Below are 16,488 nucleotides of genomic sequence, written 5' to 3' on the forward strand. Positions count from 1 at the left end.
CGCAGCTTTGTCTTTCATATATCATTTTGTGGAAGGCGCATGTGGCAGGCTAATGGTCTAATGCCCATGTCTTATTTTATAAATATTTATTACCCACTGGTGTGTTCATATCTTTGAAGTTACATCCATGTCTCCTTTTTGGTCTACGCTCCCTCCTTTTCTTTACGAAAAAGAAACCTCGTCTAACACTTTTGTTTATACAAGAACGTCTTAAAGGCTAGTCTTAATATTTTTTATCTACGTCTTCTCACATCACTCATCTTTGTTTTGTTTTGCGTTGTTCCCCTGCCCCCCCCCCCCCCCAATTCTTCTTACACAGTGTAGGCCTGGAATAATAAACTACACAACATAATCTCTGCTGCAGTTTCACGAATACAGCAGGCCAAACCTGGCCATTCATAGGCTGACTTACCCACAGGGCTGGCTTCCAACAGGGTGCTTACAGCCTCCACAACCAAAACAGCTAGCAGGAATTGAACTTGAACTTGCTGAAGAAAATACCGACTAGTCTTTGGGATAAGCCTGAAGATAATTATCACATGCTGAAGCTGCTTGGCCCTAAGGATTATGTTTCATGATTCCGAAGGAAAGGAACTTATAACATTTTTACTAAAAATATGAACTATCACTGGATAGGGTTTGATGGATGACAGAGCTGCCTGATTCTGCTGCAGTATAGCAGCTTCCTCTTTGCCTTGTGGCATTCAGCAAATTCATTTATGGATACATTGCCCAGTTTCCAGTTAGTGCCTGATTCTTCAAAGCATTACTCCAGAGAGTAGTTCGAGTTATACCAGCACAAAACTGGAGTGATGCAGTGGAGAATCAAACAATATGTTTTCCCATCATTAAATTCTATGGTCAGGGCCCTCAGTCTTCCTTGAGAAAGGGAAGACTTGAGAGGTGAAGAGGAGTGCCTTGCAGGATATCCAGGAAAAGACGTCAGGGAAAAAAAGACACAAAAACATTTTACAGTACAAAAGAAGTACACAAAACTTTAATCATCTGGAGAGGGGACAATGGTGAAGAGTTAAATATGGGAGCCATTGACAACGAAGAATATAAAATCCTTGAGAATGATGGGATTGCTTAGGTACTGATTGGACAGGAAGCAGGAAAAAGAAGAGCCTCCAGATCAGACACTAAAGAAAACATTTGATGGGTAAGAAGAAACTAGTAGAGCTCATAGTTTCTGACAACAAAGGCAACTGGTGTGTCAAAGAGGATATGTCATGTCTTAGACAGCCAGAAGATATAGGAAGATAAAAATAGAGAAGACATCCTGAGAGGCTAGCTGGGGAGAGACTCAGCACGTGATATATGAAACAATTTCCATAAGACAGTTTTGCTTATGAGGAATGGATTTACTTGTGATATTAATTTCCTGGCATTTGAAGCATTGCAAAGAACACCAGATTGCCAAGGTCTTTCCACATCCTTGACCTTCCCTTTCCTTCCATAGATACATCTCTTCATGCAGAATGTATAGAGCAACTAGGCTAGAGAGATTCCTCCTGGGAAGCCTTATGCCCACTGTACATTCTCAGAGGTGGTGCAAAGGTACAGTGCACAGTACCATTGTCCAGTATAGTGTCTTTTTTCTGCATATGTCCATGAATTACAATTGTTAAAAATAGAGGTCATTGGTCAAGTGAGCTTAGAAAGAGACAGAAGTTCAAGTGAGGAAGAAGAAATTGGGAAGTAGGTACTTGTTAGTGTACCTTAAGTTTAGAAATGAAGGGTAGAAAAAAGATTGGAGATTAAATTGTGCAGTATAAGATTTTCCTACAAATGCCTTAATTTTGGGGGATTTTTAGGCTTTTCAAATGCTTAAGCAATTAGCAGTAAACTATGAACACCCACCTATGTGGTTTGTACTGGTATATTTGTCATCCTCTACTTTACTCTCAACATTTTTTATTCAGTTATATTGAAATGTGGGACTGAATTCTGCTGTCAGGTACACCAGTGTAGGTTGGAAATATTCTGTTGATTTCAGTAGAAGCAGGACTGGGCCCATAATTGTCGCCCTAAAGTTTTCCTATACGCTGTAGTGAAGAAATATGCCCAAGAGGCTGTCTTAAGGAGTTTGGGCCAGTGCTTTCGGCCAACATTCTTCTAATGGGCACATTTACACATGCAGTTAATTCAAAACAATAAATTCCAGCACTTATTGCATCAGTTTATTGCTCCTGGGTATGCCGTTTAAACATGGACCTGGGAATGCAGCACGTTGAGTCGGGTTGGAGAAGTCCTGGCTGGTAGGGGGCCTGGGGGATCAGTCTGCCAGCCCAGGACTGCTCCGATCCAGCTCACTGTGCTATGGAGAGGCTGGCTGGGGCACGAGGTTTGCTTCTGCATCAGGCTAGCCAGCAAGCAGTCCCTGCACTGAAGCACCCGCATGCCTCAGCCAACCCCATCAGCATCTACGTGTGTGGTGCTGCGGAGTGAAAAACTCCACAGCTGCATAGTATTTACCTGTATTTACAAGCTAGTTAGTCTACTCTGAAGTAAATATCTTGTGTGGACATGCCCAATTTTGTTCTTGTGAAAATAAAGCTGCTACCCTCTTTTAGGATTTGGTTTGGTGTCATGTCATGTGATAGTTCCTGGCATTGTGAAACCAGTACTTAACTGGCATTGTACAGCCAATACTTGCCATGCAAAACCATGAAGTCTGGTAACTCCAAAATGATATGTGTTTGTATCTTATTAGAGAGAGAGCAATTTCTTCATCAACTGGACAGAAGATGGTTCAGATAGCATAATTGTGGCATAGCTTCCTGGTATTGGGCTCCAATGTTTGCTTTGAGTTCTCATGATGTGTCCATAAATTATGTGGGCTCTATTCAGTGATAAATAGGTCTTGGGATGTTCAGTTCTGTGAGAGAACATGGGAGGCATTTTTCCTTTTTTCATTTCCCAACATGGTTCCTGTAAGCGAAGTCTCCCTCCCCCAACCCCCAGCTACCGAGAGGTATTTGTTGTTTTTCCCACTGCATATTCACTGTACCATGATACTTATATTCTCATCTGGTTTTTCTTGTTTCCTATATTCCATTTGCTTACCCCTGTATATTTGCTATACAGTACTGTATACCTTGGAGTAATGGTGTCAAACTCATTGGTCTCTGTGGGCCAGATCTGGATCACTGAGATTTTCAGGGGCTGGATCCAGACTGAGGGGATCCCCACAAGCCAGACAATGTATGATAGCAGCATTAATACCTGCACCTGCAGGAGCTGCTGTTTTGGTGCAGCTCTGGAACCTGGAGAATCAATGTCACTGCCATTTGCTCCCTTTTTTTGTGCTGCCAATCTTAATCACCAGGGATGACAAGCAGCCACGGGCTGCTTGCAGTCATGGGAACTGGTAGGAGTGGCTCGGGCTTAATCCAGGTGTGTAGGGGACAGCATGGGTCCAACCTGGTGAGTAGGGGGCAGCCCAGGCCTGGTCCAGGCAGGCAGGCCCAGTGGGGCTCAGTCCTACAGCACAAGAGCCTATACTGCCACTGGAGAGCTGGTGGCAAGCTCCTAGCCGCACCCCTGCTTGCTAGCTCTCTAGTGGTGCAACAGAGCAGTGCATGTTAGAAAGGGTATTAACCCTGACTGCGTGACTGCTCACAGCACGTGATAACTTTAGCCCTGCCCACCATTCCTTAAAGTTAGAGTTAGCACATGCTAACTGGCACGTGTAGCAACACCCATAATAACATGAGAGAACTCCCTGCTTGTAAACTGGTTCTTTATCAGGGGAACTTCACCAAGTAAGAAAGGTGCTGCAACTGCAGCTACATTTCAAACCATGTGCATACAGACTGATTTTCCGGTTCTTCCTCCAAGTGCTTTCCTCCTGCAGCATAAGCTCTCCCTTCCAAATTCTATGCAAGCTGTTTCCAGAGTGGCTTAAATCAGGGGCTGCATGCATTTCCTTAAGACCTTGCATGTAGAGATCACAGACCCCATGGACCTCATCACTGCCCTGATGTTCTCTTGAAGAATCAAGCAGAGTGGATGGAGCAGAGAGTGCTAACACGGGGCCTCATCAGATACCAGCATCTTGATTCTCTTGGGCCCTCTGTGTGGGGTGAGAGAGCTGAGTGAATTGCCTTGTTTCCTTCATCCTTCCCACAGCTAGAGAAAGAGAAAAGGAACAGAAATTTTCATCTGTCCCTCCCAAGAAAAACCATCACATACAGTGATTAAGGACAGATAATGAGACGAAAAAGGATGACTTTTGCAGAGGCAAAGATATTTTTGGTACACGCCATTCAACCACCATGTTTGCTTCTGTGCTGTTGGATCAATGACCAGTTTGATTCTAGCTGGATTGTGGAGACAGCTTCAGTGTAATCTCAGGAGCACTAATGAACAGGAGAAACATGACCAACTGCTGATGATCTGTTCTGAGACCAGTAGGCAAATGTTTCTGTTGAGACGCATGAAACAAGTGGCATTATTGCCTGGCATTAATAGTAGCTTACACACAGGCATGCTGTTGGGCATGGATTTGATTGCAGCATTACAATATTCCCAATATGATGTAGGAAGGAAAACAGTCACTTCAGGTCATATTCAGCTTTCTGATAGTCTAAAAGGCCATATATCAAAGAGAGAGATACCAAGAAGGAAAGCTGAAAGAGGATACAGACCCCTTTGTGCAGCTGGTGAGACTACCAAAACAGAACCATTAGCCCTGAGAGAGCCATTGAAAAAGGAACAGGCAAGTGTGCAAAGAAACTACATCTTTACACCCTTTGCACAAAGTAAACAAGCAGACTAAGGAGCTGTGGGGAAATATTCAGATAAGCTAAGGGTCTGCACTGAGCAAGATCTAGGGATGTATCTGTAACACCCTGTTTCATCTATTCATACCTGCCAATTAATAGTTCAATCTAATTGAAATTTGCCAGTTTATTCATATGATTTTGTTCAGGGCTTATGCATTTTTTGCTAAGGGCTGTTCTATTAGTGTAAAAGGCAGTCTCTGTTGCTCATTCTAAATGAAATGTTAAAACCCAAATGATCTCAATAATGCTGAACTACAGTGTAAAATCAAACTGATTTACATCTTCCTAGGGCAACTTACAAGTGCAATTTAGATGCATCTTTGCTGGCATAACTGCAAACAGGATACATGTTCAAAAAAATATTTTTCTTTAGTTCCTGCTGAATTCTTAGTGCCAGTTTTTTCCTCTGGCAGTCACTGCATTGCTTTGATGAAGAGTGGTATTCATGTTAAAAGATTAGAGGAATCAATTCTGCAGGATGTGCAGAAAGTTCTTTTCATGTTTGATTACTAAAAGTGATAGCAGCCATGGAGTTGGAGTACACTTGAACAGCGTATAGCTAATCCATCTGAACAGTCAACTGCGGTATTCCCACTCCTGCATCTTGCTGTATTGGGACATACCAGTGATCGATCTAGCTTTGTCTAGATGCATATTTCCCAAAAGATGTAAAGGTCTTTTAATGCACCTGATTTTCAAAAACTGTAAGCACTGAGAGAAATTTCTGGGTCCACCTTGTTGCCTTCATAGGTAGGCTGACCATAAAGAAATCCAGGACATCAGGGACATTCAGCTGGGACGCTGCCCCCTCCCCCTCATGCCCCTCCCATGCTCTCATAAGTTGATGGGGGCAGGGTGGCATGCCTGCTTGCAAAGCACTCTATGCTGCTCTGACTCCCAGCTGGACTGAGCCCCACACCCCTGTTTTTTTGGGACGCCCATTATAATTTTCAACAGCTGGCTAAAACCAGCCTCTGAAATCCAGGACTGTCCCAGCTAAACTTGGACATATTTATAGGCCTATTTGATGAATTAGTAGAGCTATGGGTCAGTTATACTTTGATGCATATGAACTGAATCAGAACCTTTGTAATTTTAACTTCCTAGTGTAACTTTAAATTCTCCTTGTATTAATGTGAATGTCTTAAGTTCAGTGATGGCAGAGAAAGGTGGTGATGGGTCATACAAGACAGCCTAAAGACTGACAGGATGCACTTTGCTGTATCTTTCATACCTGGGTGTGTGCCACTAGCAATGAATGGAAAAGCCTACTAGATTTAGGATCACAAATCTGAATGTGTATGTAGGGAACTTGCATGAAGTTGGAAAGCAAAATTTTAACATCTGTTTTCTGCCAGGAGGCATCTTCATTTTTCATGTTTCCCATTTGTTTCCTGCTTTTTACCTCCCGCCCCTGCCCCCAGTTTATCTAACAGAAGTATTCATTTCCCAAACAGAAATATATAAGTATGCATAAATACACAATCACAAAATGCTCAGTGAAACTCCCTTTATTTATTTCACTTGTGTTGTTGCTGTTGTTGTATAAGAAAGAGCAAGATAACAAAAAGAACAAGGTAAAATAAAATTGTAACTGACCCAAACATTTTTAACACATCAAGATCCCCTCTAGATGCAAAGATGCTCTCTTTCTCTCTGCCTTTCCGTTCCATTCTCTTGACCAAGCATTTTCTGTTTTATGAGCCAAATTGATCTCTGGTATACCTTCACTGAATTTACACCAGATATGACTTTGTTCACAGGCAATTACATTAGGAATAAACTGGTCATGCAGGCAGAGTGTCATCAATAAGTGCATTGACTTATTCCTGGCAAACCAATAAGAAAGTTTTCAAATAAAAATCCCAAACAGGTCTTTTAATATAAGGCCTAAGAATCTATCGGGAGCTGATGAATACTGCCCACTAACTGTACAAAGTATAGATAGCATGCCTTCCAAATATCAAAATATCAGAGGAATGCTGTGAAAATAAATAACTTCTAATATAAACAAATGAGAACATATCAAACTGTTACCTCTTTAAACATATTGTAAATAAAAAAAATACCAATCCTTCTACACAATAAATATTAAGAAACCATTGACATAGTTGAAATGTACTCATATAAATTAACAACTTTAATTACATTAGCCAAACGGACATTGGTTAAAGCACTGCATGTAGTATGCAAAATAATAATAATAATAATAACATCAACAACAAAACACAAAATGATAAAAACAAAATAGGCTTCATAATATCTTGGCTTTCATAATTTATATATATATGTATATACATATATATTGATGTATGCATATATAGTAGATATATATAATATGTATATATACATATACATATATATCTTCAACCATCGTCAATGTGTTGTTTTCAAACTGTTTAAATACAAAAACCCATTGCGAATTAATACAAATTCACTGTATCTCAAAAAATAAATAACTATAAAACCCCAAAGTGGCATTTGTTTCTCCCCATGGAAGTGTGAATTTTAATTGTCATGTAGGGCTAGATAATGATTTCCTTCACTCATACTGAGTAGCACCCTACCTACAAGTGGCCCCTTGGAAGACAATGAGACAATTATGAAGTAAAGCTCTCTTCAGTATAAGTGATCACGATTTGGTTCTTACATTGATCCATATTATGGATTATCATTGATTTGAGGTTTAAATTAAGCATTATAATAATTTCTACCACATCCCTTCTACCTACATTTTAAGAATAGATTCCACAATCTTTACTCATTTTGAACCGTTACTTACTATTTATATAGACCCAATGAGATCAATAGGACTACTTGAAAGGTAAGGCACTATTCAGTATGAGGAAGAGAGGCCCTTAAAATTTTCATTTAGCAGGTAGACTTTTGTAGGCGACTAATCTTTCCTAACGAAAAGATGATGCTGCCAACCTCTCCTTCGGTTCATTGTACCTCACTTAAATGGACTTGATGACTTGAATCCCAACTAATTACAAATAATGGGCTATTTATGATTCAGTACTACTTTACAATGATTGTTAAGGGACTGCTCCTATTGGAGTCAATGGCAAAACTCCCATTACCTTCAGTGGATACAGGTTTGGTCCCTAGATCAGCAATCTGTTCTGACATGTAAGTGGAGAATAATCATAAGCATCTGTAAGCATTTACTTTTACTAAAGCCCCAGAATACAATCACAGATAAATACATTCATCCCTACAAATGCGTATATTAATGTACCAAAGCAGGCCTTCTGGGCCTTATATGCTGTCAGCATCTGGCATTTGTAGATTTTTTTAAGAGGAAGAAGGCAGCATTTTTCAGGTCAGAGGAATTGTACAGCAAAAATGCTAGAGAGATACTGAATAAATATATATCAATTATCAAATATATATTGAAAATATATTTTGAATGTTAAACTTCACAGGGAATGGACTACATGCAAGGGAATATGTTAGCAGTTAACATTTTTTTTCATTTGTTAGTATGGTACCTGAAAGGAGAGGTTATTTGTGAGAGAGCATGCCCTTGAACTGGTGGAATATGGTAACAACATGGTAACAAATTATAATACTATTCTGAGGACATGCAGTTTTAATTAAACCAGATTAAACTAGGGATAGGGATGTTGTGCTGGAATCAGTCAGCTTTAATTAACTTCCCAATTTCTGATTTTATTTTTTCATATAGCTTTTCATATCCCTCTGCTTTAAATAGCTCTGACCACAAATCAAAACCCCATGACTGAATCTAGAGATTGAAGGGAGAAACCTTTAAATTTTGGAAACATTGTCCATAGAAATGAGAGCTACTGAGCAGGGCTTGGGAGCACTTACTTGTAACTTGAAAACCTCCCACTCTTTCCAATATATACATTTCATGTAATCCACCCACCACATCGAAAATCCTCTTTTCTTTCGTCACTTGAGAATTTTGTCATGATAATTTCATGTTTTCCAGAACCAGTTCCCCATTCACCACATATAAATTTGTGGAATGAGTTGGCCTTTTGAGCTGTACAACATCAAACTTTAAAAAAAAACAAAGAACTTAGCTTCTGTCTGCTCTGCTCTGGCCAATAATATTATTAGGCTAGTCCTACTCCAGTTGAAAACTCCAACTGGAGTTTTGTCCTTTTGTTTCATGGGAGAAAGGCTGGAGTTTGTGTTAACATTTTTCTACATTAACCACTCTTAAGAACAGTTTTTGCTAGCACAAAGCATCTAAATAGTTACCCTTGCCAGTGCAGACAGCTATTAGCCATGCTTTAAACTGATTTACAGAATAACTCCCTCTAATCTAATAAAGGTGGAAATGAGATGATGTAGGATGTGGCCATCATTCATGCAAATAGTCTTTCCTTATATATGTTGCCTGCAATGAATCAAAATTAATGACCCAGCCTGGCTTACCTTTACTCATGTGAGTAGTTTTACTAGTCTTACATATAGCCTTGTTGAATTCATTGAGACTACCAGCATGAGTAAATGTTCTGGGATGCAAAAATTAAGAGGTCTTACCCAAGCCTACTCAAGTAAAAAACTTTGGATCAGGTCCCTAGTGCTCAAGGGCCCAAGCCTACTTCTATTGAAATCAGCAGTAATTTTGCCATTCACTTCAAAGAAAATATATTTGTTCAATATAGAAAGACAAATTATTTGTATATTCTTTATTCCCCCTTACAGAAAAATCTCTTGTAAATAATTTAAATTAGAAAGCCTAGATATTTTACAGAATACTTTAGTGACAATTTTAGTGTTTAACCAATTGTTACAAATTTTTACAAAGTTTTTTTTTTGCAAACTGCAAACAAGTCTGTAAAAAAATGCATTGTATAAAAAGTACATAAATGTATAACCCATTAGCTGTACTATGCAATCTAAATACTGTGGAATAAATTAGATAGAAAACTTAGCTATAAGCATGTACATTGATATTTATTCAACAGAGGAAAATATTTTTTTTCTTTTTCTATTATTTTTCTTTTTTTTTTTTCTTTTTGCATCCCATTCAATACATATAAACATGCACACACACACTCATCTCCACCCACCCACCCACCTACACACACGCGTGCGCGCGCGTGCACACACACACACACGCACACATGCACTAATGCACACAAAGAGTTTTGGCTGACAAAAATAAAGGCCCTGATTACACTGTTTAAATATGGTTCTTGCCATGAAGGTGCTAACATGCTATCCCTAGCCAATGTGATAGAGCTAAATTGTGCTATGAAAGTGTTTTTACAAACCATGCTGTCACCAAGGTAGGACCCATGTTAACTATTTTTTAGCAAGAAGTATTTTTAAGCACACCTCACTAAAATATTGCCAACATGGGGAGTTGGTCCAGCAAACTTTTGGAACTTGAAAATAAGTTCTGAAACTCAGTGTAAACAGGGCCTGAACATTACTCCCATTCCCTCTAGCCTTCTCCTCTACCCAAAGACAAATATCTTTATTTTAGAATTCTTTTAAATATGATAGTGATAGAATTTTTAAAAACCTATCTAACTATGCCCTATGGGTTGGACCCTTCAGGTTAGGTGTTGACACTGGAAATTAGGTCTTATAAATAATGTGCAAACTCATCAAGAGTTGCCAAGCTGGAGGGTGGTGGTTGAGAAAGCCCATCTTTTATTAAAGACTGCATTTGAAGCAGAAATTACATCATAGCTTTCATTTTGCTTTGTGTTCTACAGGGTGGTGGTGGGCAATGCACAAAGCTGCAATGCAGTGTTACATCAGACCTTCTAACTGTACATTGGAGTTTTAGATTTCTTTCATACAGGGTGATCGAGTTTTAAATGTGTTCCCTCCAACTGATTAAAAAATAAACAAATACTATTTTAATACACTGTGCTTTGCACACAAACATTCATTGTTTTAAGAACATTAAAGTGAAGCCTGAAGTGCTTATGCTGTGTGTATACATACATATATACTTATACAAATATATATGTGTGTGTGTGTATTATGTATATACACGCACACACATATAGATATATATTTGTATGACGCTGCTTTCCTACAATGTACAGCTGCTGTACATCAAGGAGAAGTCTTAGTGTCGTGCATGCAGAAGGAGTAACAATCATTCTACAGATGGGCCTGAAACGGAGCCTGGGATGCTAAAGCCAGGATTTTCTGGGCATCTGAAATCCAGAGCCAAACCCAAGTCCCAGTTTTGTGTTTAGGGCAGTATTTAAATTAAATTAGTTAACAGGTATACCAGCCTGAATGTGATCAACTCCACCAACCTTTAATATAAATCCTGACTAATTATTTATGAATGGTACCAACCACAAATAGACTGTTTAGAGGCTCACACAAACGTCTTTGGTGTATGTGTCTATTCTTTTTAAGGTACAAAATAATAATAATTATAATAATAATAAAAATAGCTATCTTGTGTGCTGTAGCAGTTTTTGTATAGCTCACAATAAGTGCAGCTCTCAACCCGTCCCACTCCCGACCACCCTCCCTTGAAAATGCTTGTTAAATAAGGATTAGACAGGTCAAACACCATTGTAGTGCAAATAGTAAACGATTAAAATTTTTTTTTTACAAAATATAGAAATGTTTGGCTCCAGTAACTGGACAAACATGTTCCTTTCAAGTATCTCTCATTGAAGAAAAAAATTTAAAATGAGTTACTTCCATTTAAAAAAAAAGTCTTTCTTCTTTTTTCTCTCTCAGGTAAACAGTTTCAAACCAACTAGGTTGCATAGTTCTAACATAAGCACCTTTACGAAATGTAACTTTGTATTCTTTCTTTCATTCTTTTTATTTTTTCTCTTCTTTTTTCTTCTTTCTTTTTTTTTGCAAATGTAGTGCAGAAGATGAAGGTGTGTACACCTGCGCAATCTTGTCCCTTTACCAAGATATGTATCTGTGTGTGTATTGTGTGCACGTCTGTGTGTATGTGTGTGCATATATATATGCAGTTATATATACACACACAGAAACACACCTATATGGAAACAGTACACACACACTTATGTCTTTAGTAAGTTGCGGGGGGAAAGTGCCAGTGAATGTAGTGTTCATACACATGGCTTTTTCTAGGAATTTATTTCAATGCCATTTTGGACTCAGAGTCCAAATTGCTGCAGGTTAGGCAAGCTGCTACCATGGCTTGAACAGATGGGTAACTATGGAAGGGAAAACAATCCCCCTTGTTACAAATAGTGTTTAATATACTATATAATAAAATATGGAGTATATTGAAAGGAAGGGATTGTCCTTCCCCGTACTGCCATTCAAACGTTTCTCATTCAAGCCTTGGTTAATTATACTTTTCTTTTTCTTCCTTTGTCTGCCTTGAGGGTTATTTTTTGAACTCTGGGTCTTGTCCTTTTTTTCTTTTCAAATTATATTTGATTGTTTCATTCAGAAAGGTTATGCCATGTCAGGTCTTTCCTCTTCTATGTTTTTTTTAATTCTCTCCCCACCAGTAGGAGAAGGCTCTCAGGGTTCATATATGAATCTATGAGCAGCCACACTCCTCCACAATCATATTCTGAATGTCCTTTTTAATGATGTTCTGTCCATCATCATAGTATAACATGGACATGGGCCGCAGCTTGGTCGGCACACAACAGGACTTGAGGTTGGCAAAGGGGCTGTGGCCCCGCATTCGGTAATGATTGATGACAGTGGAATGGAAAGACAATGAGGAGCCAGAGGTGCCCGCTATATGGCTGGGGCACTCACCTTCGCAGTAGTTAGCATGGTAACCTGTGGGTGCTATGATCCAGTCACTCCATCCAATGTCCTTGAAGCTGACAAAGAACTGCTTTTTGCAGCAGATGTTGACCTTGCCATCACACTCCAAGCCCCGTCTCCGTCGTCTGTGCTGGTGGTCCTCTGAATGCCGGGCAACCAGCATCAGGAATGGTCTGTGGGATTGTTCCTTCTCCTCTTCTGTAGATTCTCCAGCTTCCTTCTCTTTGCCTTCCCCATCATCTTCCTTTTTCTTCTTCTTGCCCATTAGCACCAGGCTGGCACCAGTCTCTTGACACTGGTCACAGGAAATCCGCACATCCAGGGAGTTCTTGCCTTGGTCCAGGAGGTGTTGCACACTGTTAGAGACAGGGAAGATATGCCAGGTACTTTTACGGGTGTCCACTGCCTTTTCAGAAATGAGAGTCTCACTCTTTTCACCTGTCAACCCCACATCCTCCACCTCTTCTGCCCCTTCAGAGTTGCCTTTGGGCTGATGCTGCTGCTGGTATAGTTGGATGGTCACTTTTGTTCTGCTCCGGTTAGCCTTAGAGACTTTCAGGAAGAGCCACACTTCAGCATTCTCCACTACTGATAGTTCACTGCCTTCCTTGGATATCTCAAAGTGCAATGTTCTCTTGGGTATGCCTGAAGTTAATAAAACATATCAGAAGAACCAATTAATACAGGCTTTGTTTTTTGGGTTTTTTCCCACCATCAGAATAAAATTACTCACATTATATTTAATATTAGATACTCCCTATTTTCCATTATAGCCTTTACCACCCACCCCATCTTCTTCCCTTTCTCCTCCAATGCTACTTACTTTTTTTGCTCTGGTCATTTTGTTTACTGCCTGACTTATTTTCCAGTATAAAACTCCAACGGCAGCATTGTACTATGATAGCAATAATCTTGTATGTTTATTCATGTACAGTGTTTCATGGCAAATGGGCATTAATGGCTGGCTACAGATTCATTTTGTTTACCTGTCATTTTTTATTACTATGAACCCAAATGGGAAGAAACTTCTGTAAATATCATTCATAACCATATTTAACGCACATACAAATCTGTGCTTTGTAATCAGAATTTGGGAGCTAGTTCCATCCCCACAGAAGTCTTTGGGAGTTTTGCCATTGATTGAAGTGGGGGGAAGGATTTAGCCTCTGGTCTTTCCTTATGTAAATTAGCATTATTCTTTATAAAGATGTTATAGTGTCATTAGCTTCAAAAAATCTAGAAATACTGAAATATCACTGCTAGCATCAAGAGGTTTTCAGGCATGGTTTTGTGTTCTGCAGTAAGCAAATTCTTCCTTCTGTGGAATACTAGCTATAGATTCTGTTCTTAATTTAACACACTCTGCTCTTTGTGATTATAGTAATGGTAAATCCACCGAGAAATGAGCTAAGAAAAAACTGCATATTTATGGGGAGGGTTCTTTGGCATAGATGTATAAACTTGCTGAGATGTCAGTGATGATAATTATAATGGTGAGGGGGAGTTTCTTTGATACAGACTTCATATCCCTGGCAGAAGTTGAAATGAATAATGAGGGCTGTTTTTATTATTTGATCACTAGAGCGTGAAGAAGTTGAGAGAGAATGAATTAGCTGGGGGGGTTTAAAGAGAGGAGGTTTTCTTTTCTTTTTTTAAGTCTGTGGCATTCTAATTTGTAAGGAAGCTAGATATTTTTTAGACAGGGGAAAATTCCAAAGCTCCAGGGAAAAAAGGACTATGTGTTTTCAGTATGGCAGGCAGCGGGATAGATGGGGCACAGGCTTGGAACTGATGAATGCCTAACTTCATCAATAAATCAGGATGGGTTCTGAACCCCTTATTTGTACTGAGCAGCACGCCATTCCGTACTGTGGCAATATGTGACGCTAGGCAGGGTATTACAGTTTTGCCCATCAAAAGTCAATGCCTGATCAAAACCAACGTGATAGAACCAATTCATGAGAAAGAACATGTGACAAGTGATACTACATTAGCAAGGTTGCATTATCTTTTTGCTCTCCAAGGATTTGAAATATTAACGAACTAATTCTCACAAAAGGCTTTATAGCCCCATTTTACCCGTGGGGAAACGGAGACAGAGGATAAGGGACTCACTTATGGCCACAAAGAAACCCTATGTAAAGAACTGGAGTTCCTGCTCTAAAACCTCTGTGCATGCTGCATGGCCCTCAAATCAGCCTTCTGCTTTCGTTCTCTGTGAAGCGCCACTGAGACGTTCAACTTCTCTAGATGGAATTCCCAGATCAAAGAGACAGTCGTTTCTAAATTCAAATGGCCAAGGGCACAATGTTTTGGTTTTGTTTTCCTTCCAAGTGAGAGTGTGAAACTGTAGCCTTAAACTGTCAATGGGATAGGAAAACACATGGCTTGTGTTAACTGTTTCCCACGGACTTTGATGATACCTGTCTCCAAAGGAGGTTAAATGTGATTCTCATGGAATTAAACAAGGAGTGGGGTACTTCCTACAAAGCCATAGCCTTTCTCTCTTAATGAAATGAAAGCTTTGGTAAAAAGAGGTCAAAGAGGTCGAGAAGAGGCCATGCAAGCTGACAAATACTTTGACATGTTGTAAATATTTTTAGAATGACAGTGTCACTCAATAATGATTGAAAGGTGATGATACGGACCTTCTTGCTGCGTTGGAGTTTGTGCTTGTGCTTCCATTTTGGAAGTTAAATAATGGCAAAGCTAACTGCTGTATTAGAGCAGAGGGCCTGTGATATATATAGAGATATATCTATAGAGATATAGAGAGAGATATAGATCTATCTGTCTATCTATCTATCTGTTAACCAAAACTGTAGGTGTAGATATCTTAGGAATGTGGAAGTATTGACATCTAGGCTTAAACCTGATCTGAAATCAGCTGAATCCAAACCCAAGTGTAAGAACACCTCAAAATTCTGGATCTGAACTTTAAAAAAATTCTTTGTGCCCTTTAAGATGTATGGTAAACATACTCTTTATCACATACCTGCCTTTCTGAGCACGGCACTTATAGCTTATATGAGACCATGTTGTACCTTAGCATATAAATAGTATCTCCCTCCATGTTCTGTGTTAGGCACCTCAATTCAGTTCAAATGCCTGCTCTGCTTTTTGAACTGCCTGCCTTGTGCTCAGTAGTCTAGTGGTTAGAGCAGTTGTGCAGGTAAAGGAAAACTTGGGTTCTAGGCTGGTCAAAACCTGAAACGATTGCATCTCTCATTTCTTAAGAGTGCCCTAAACACAAGGCTATGAGCTAGGCTGTGTGAGAGCAAACTCCAGGCTCCCTGTTGAAAGTGGTTCACTGTGCAGCGAAGAAGGAAAGAGTCATGGGGCCAGAGGGAGAGGAAGCAAGGGAATGTGACACTTTGACTCAGTGATGAGGATTCTCCCTGGAAGGGGAGAGTCCTGGATTCCATTAGTTTCTGCCAGCATAATATCTGTATTTCAACCAATGGCTGAGTATCATACAAAAAAGAAAAAATAGAAAATCCTGGGAACAAGTAAGAAGGGAGATGGAAGTGCTGCCAGGAAGTGCTGAAACCACTAGGCTACAGAATTGGGCTCCCTCTTTCTTCTTATCCTTCTGATCCTATGACACTTGCACTCTTGTGGTGCTAAGTTCCTTAACCTCACTAACCTTATAGCCTGGTGGTTAAGGTGCTATCCTGGGAAGTGGGAGAAGTGGTTTTGAATTCCTCCAGGGTGCCCAGGTTAAAGTGAATGCTCTACCCACTTGACTGGCGGCAAAAGCAAGACCTTCTCAAACTCCTCATATCAGTGGAAGTCCCTTGAGGGACTCAAGCAGAGTTTTTGGTGTTGCTAAACTAGTTTGGCTCACTCTTGGGAAATTAAGTGTTAAACTCCTCTTAATTCCCATTTGTGCATAGCAAATAAATCTGATCTTGCCCAGGATCTCTAGAACTTTTTAAAGTAGTTTTTCACATGCTCATGTAAT

At 39.6% G+C, this 16,488-nt stretch overlaps 1 protein-coding gene across 1 annotated transcript in view; it reads right to left on the reverse strand.

Annotated features, from left to right (window-relative positions):
• Nucleotides 1-12,137: 12,137 nt before the first annotated feature.
• INHBA (inhibin beta A subunit) overlaps nt 12,138-16,488 on the reverse strand; it is a 23,853-nt gene continuing 19,502 nt past the window's right edge. The window contains exon 3 of the mRNA XM_019509084.1: nt 12,138-13,169. Coding sequence (XP_019364629.1) covers nt 12,286-13,169 — 884 coding nt within the window. The 3' untranslated portion in view covers nt 12,138-12,285. The remainder of the gene's footprint in view (nt 13,170-16,488) is intronic.

The sequence above is a fragment of the Gavialis gangeticus genome, unplaced genomic scaffold (assembly GCF_001723915.1).
Source record: "Gavialis gangeticus isolate Ggan-Ray unplaced genomic scaffold, GavGan_comp1, whole genome shotgun sequence".
Classification (NCBI taxonomy): Eukaryota; Metazoa; Chordata; order Crocodylia; family Gavialidae; genus Gavialis; species Gavialis gangeticus.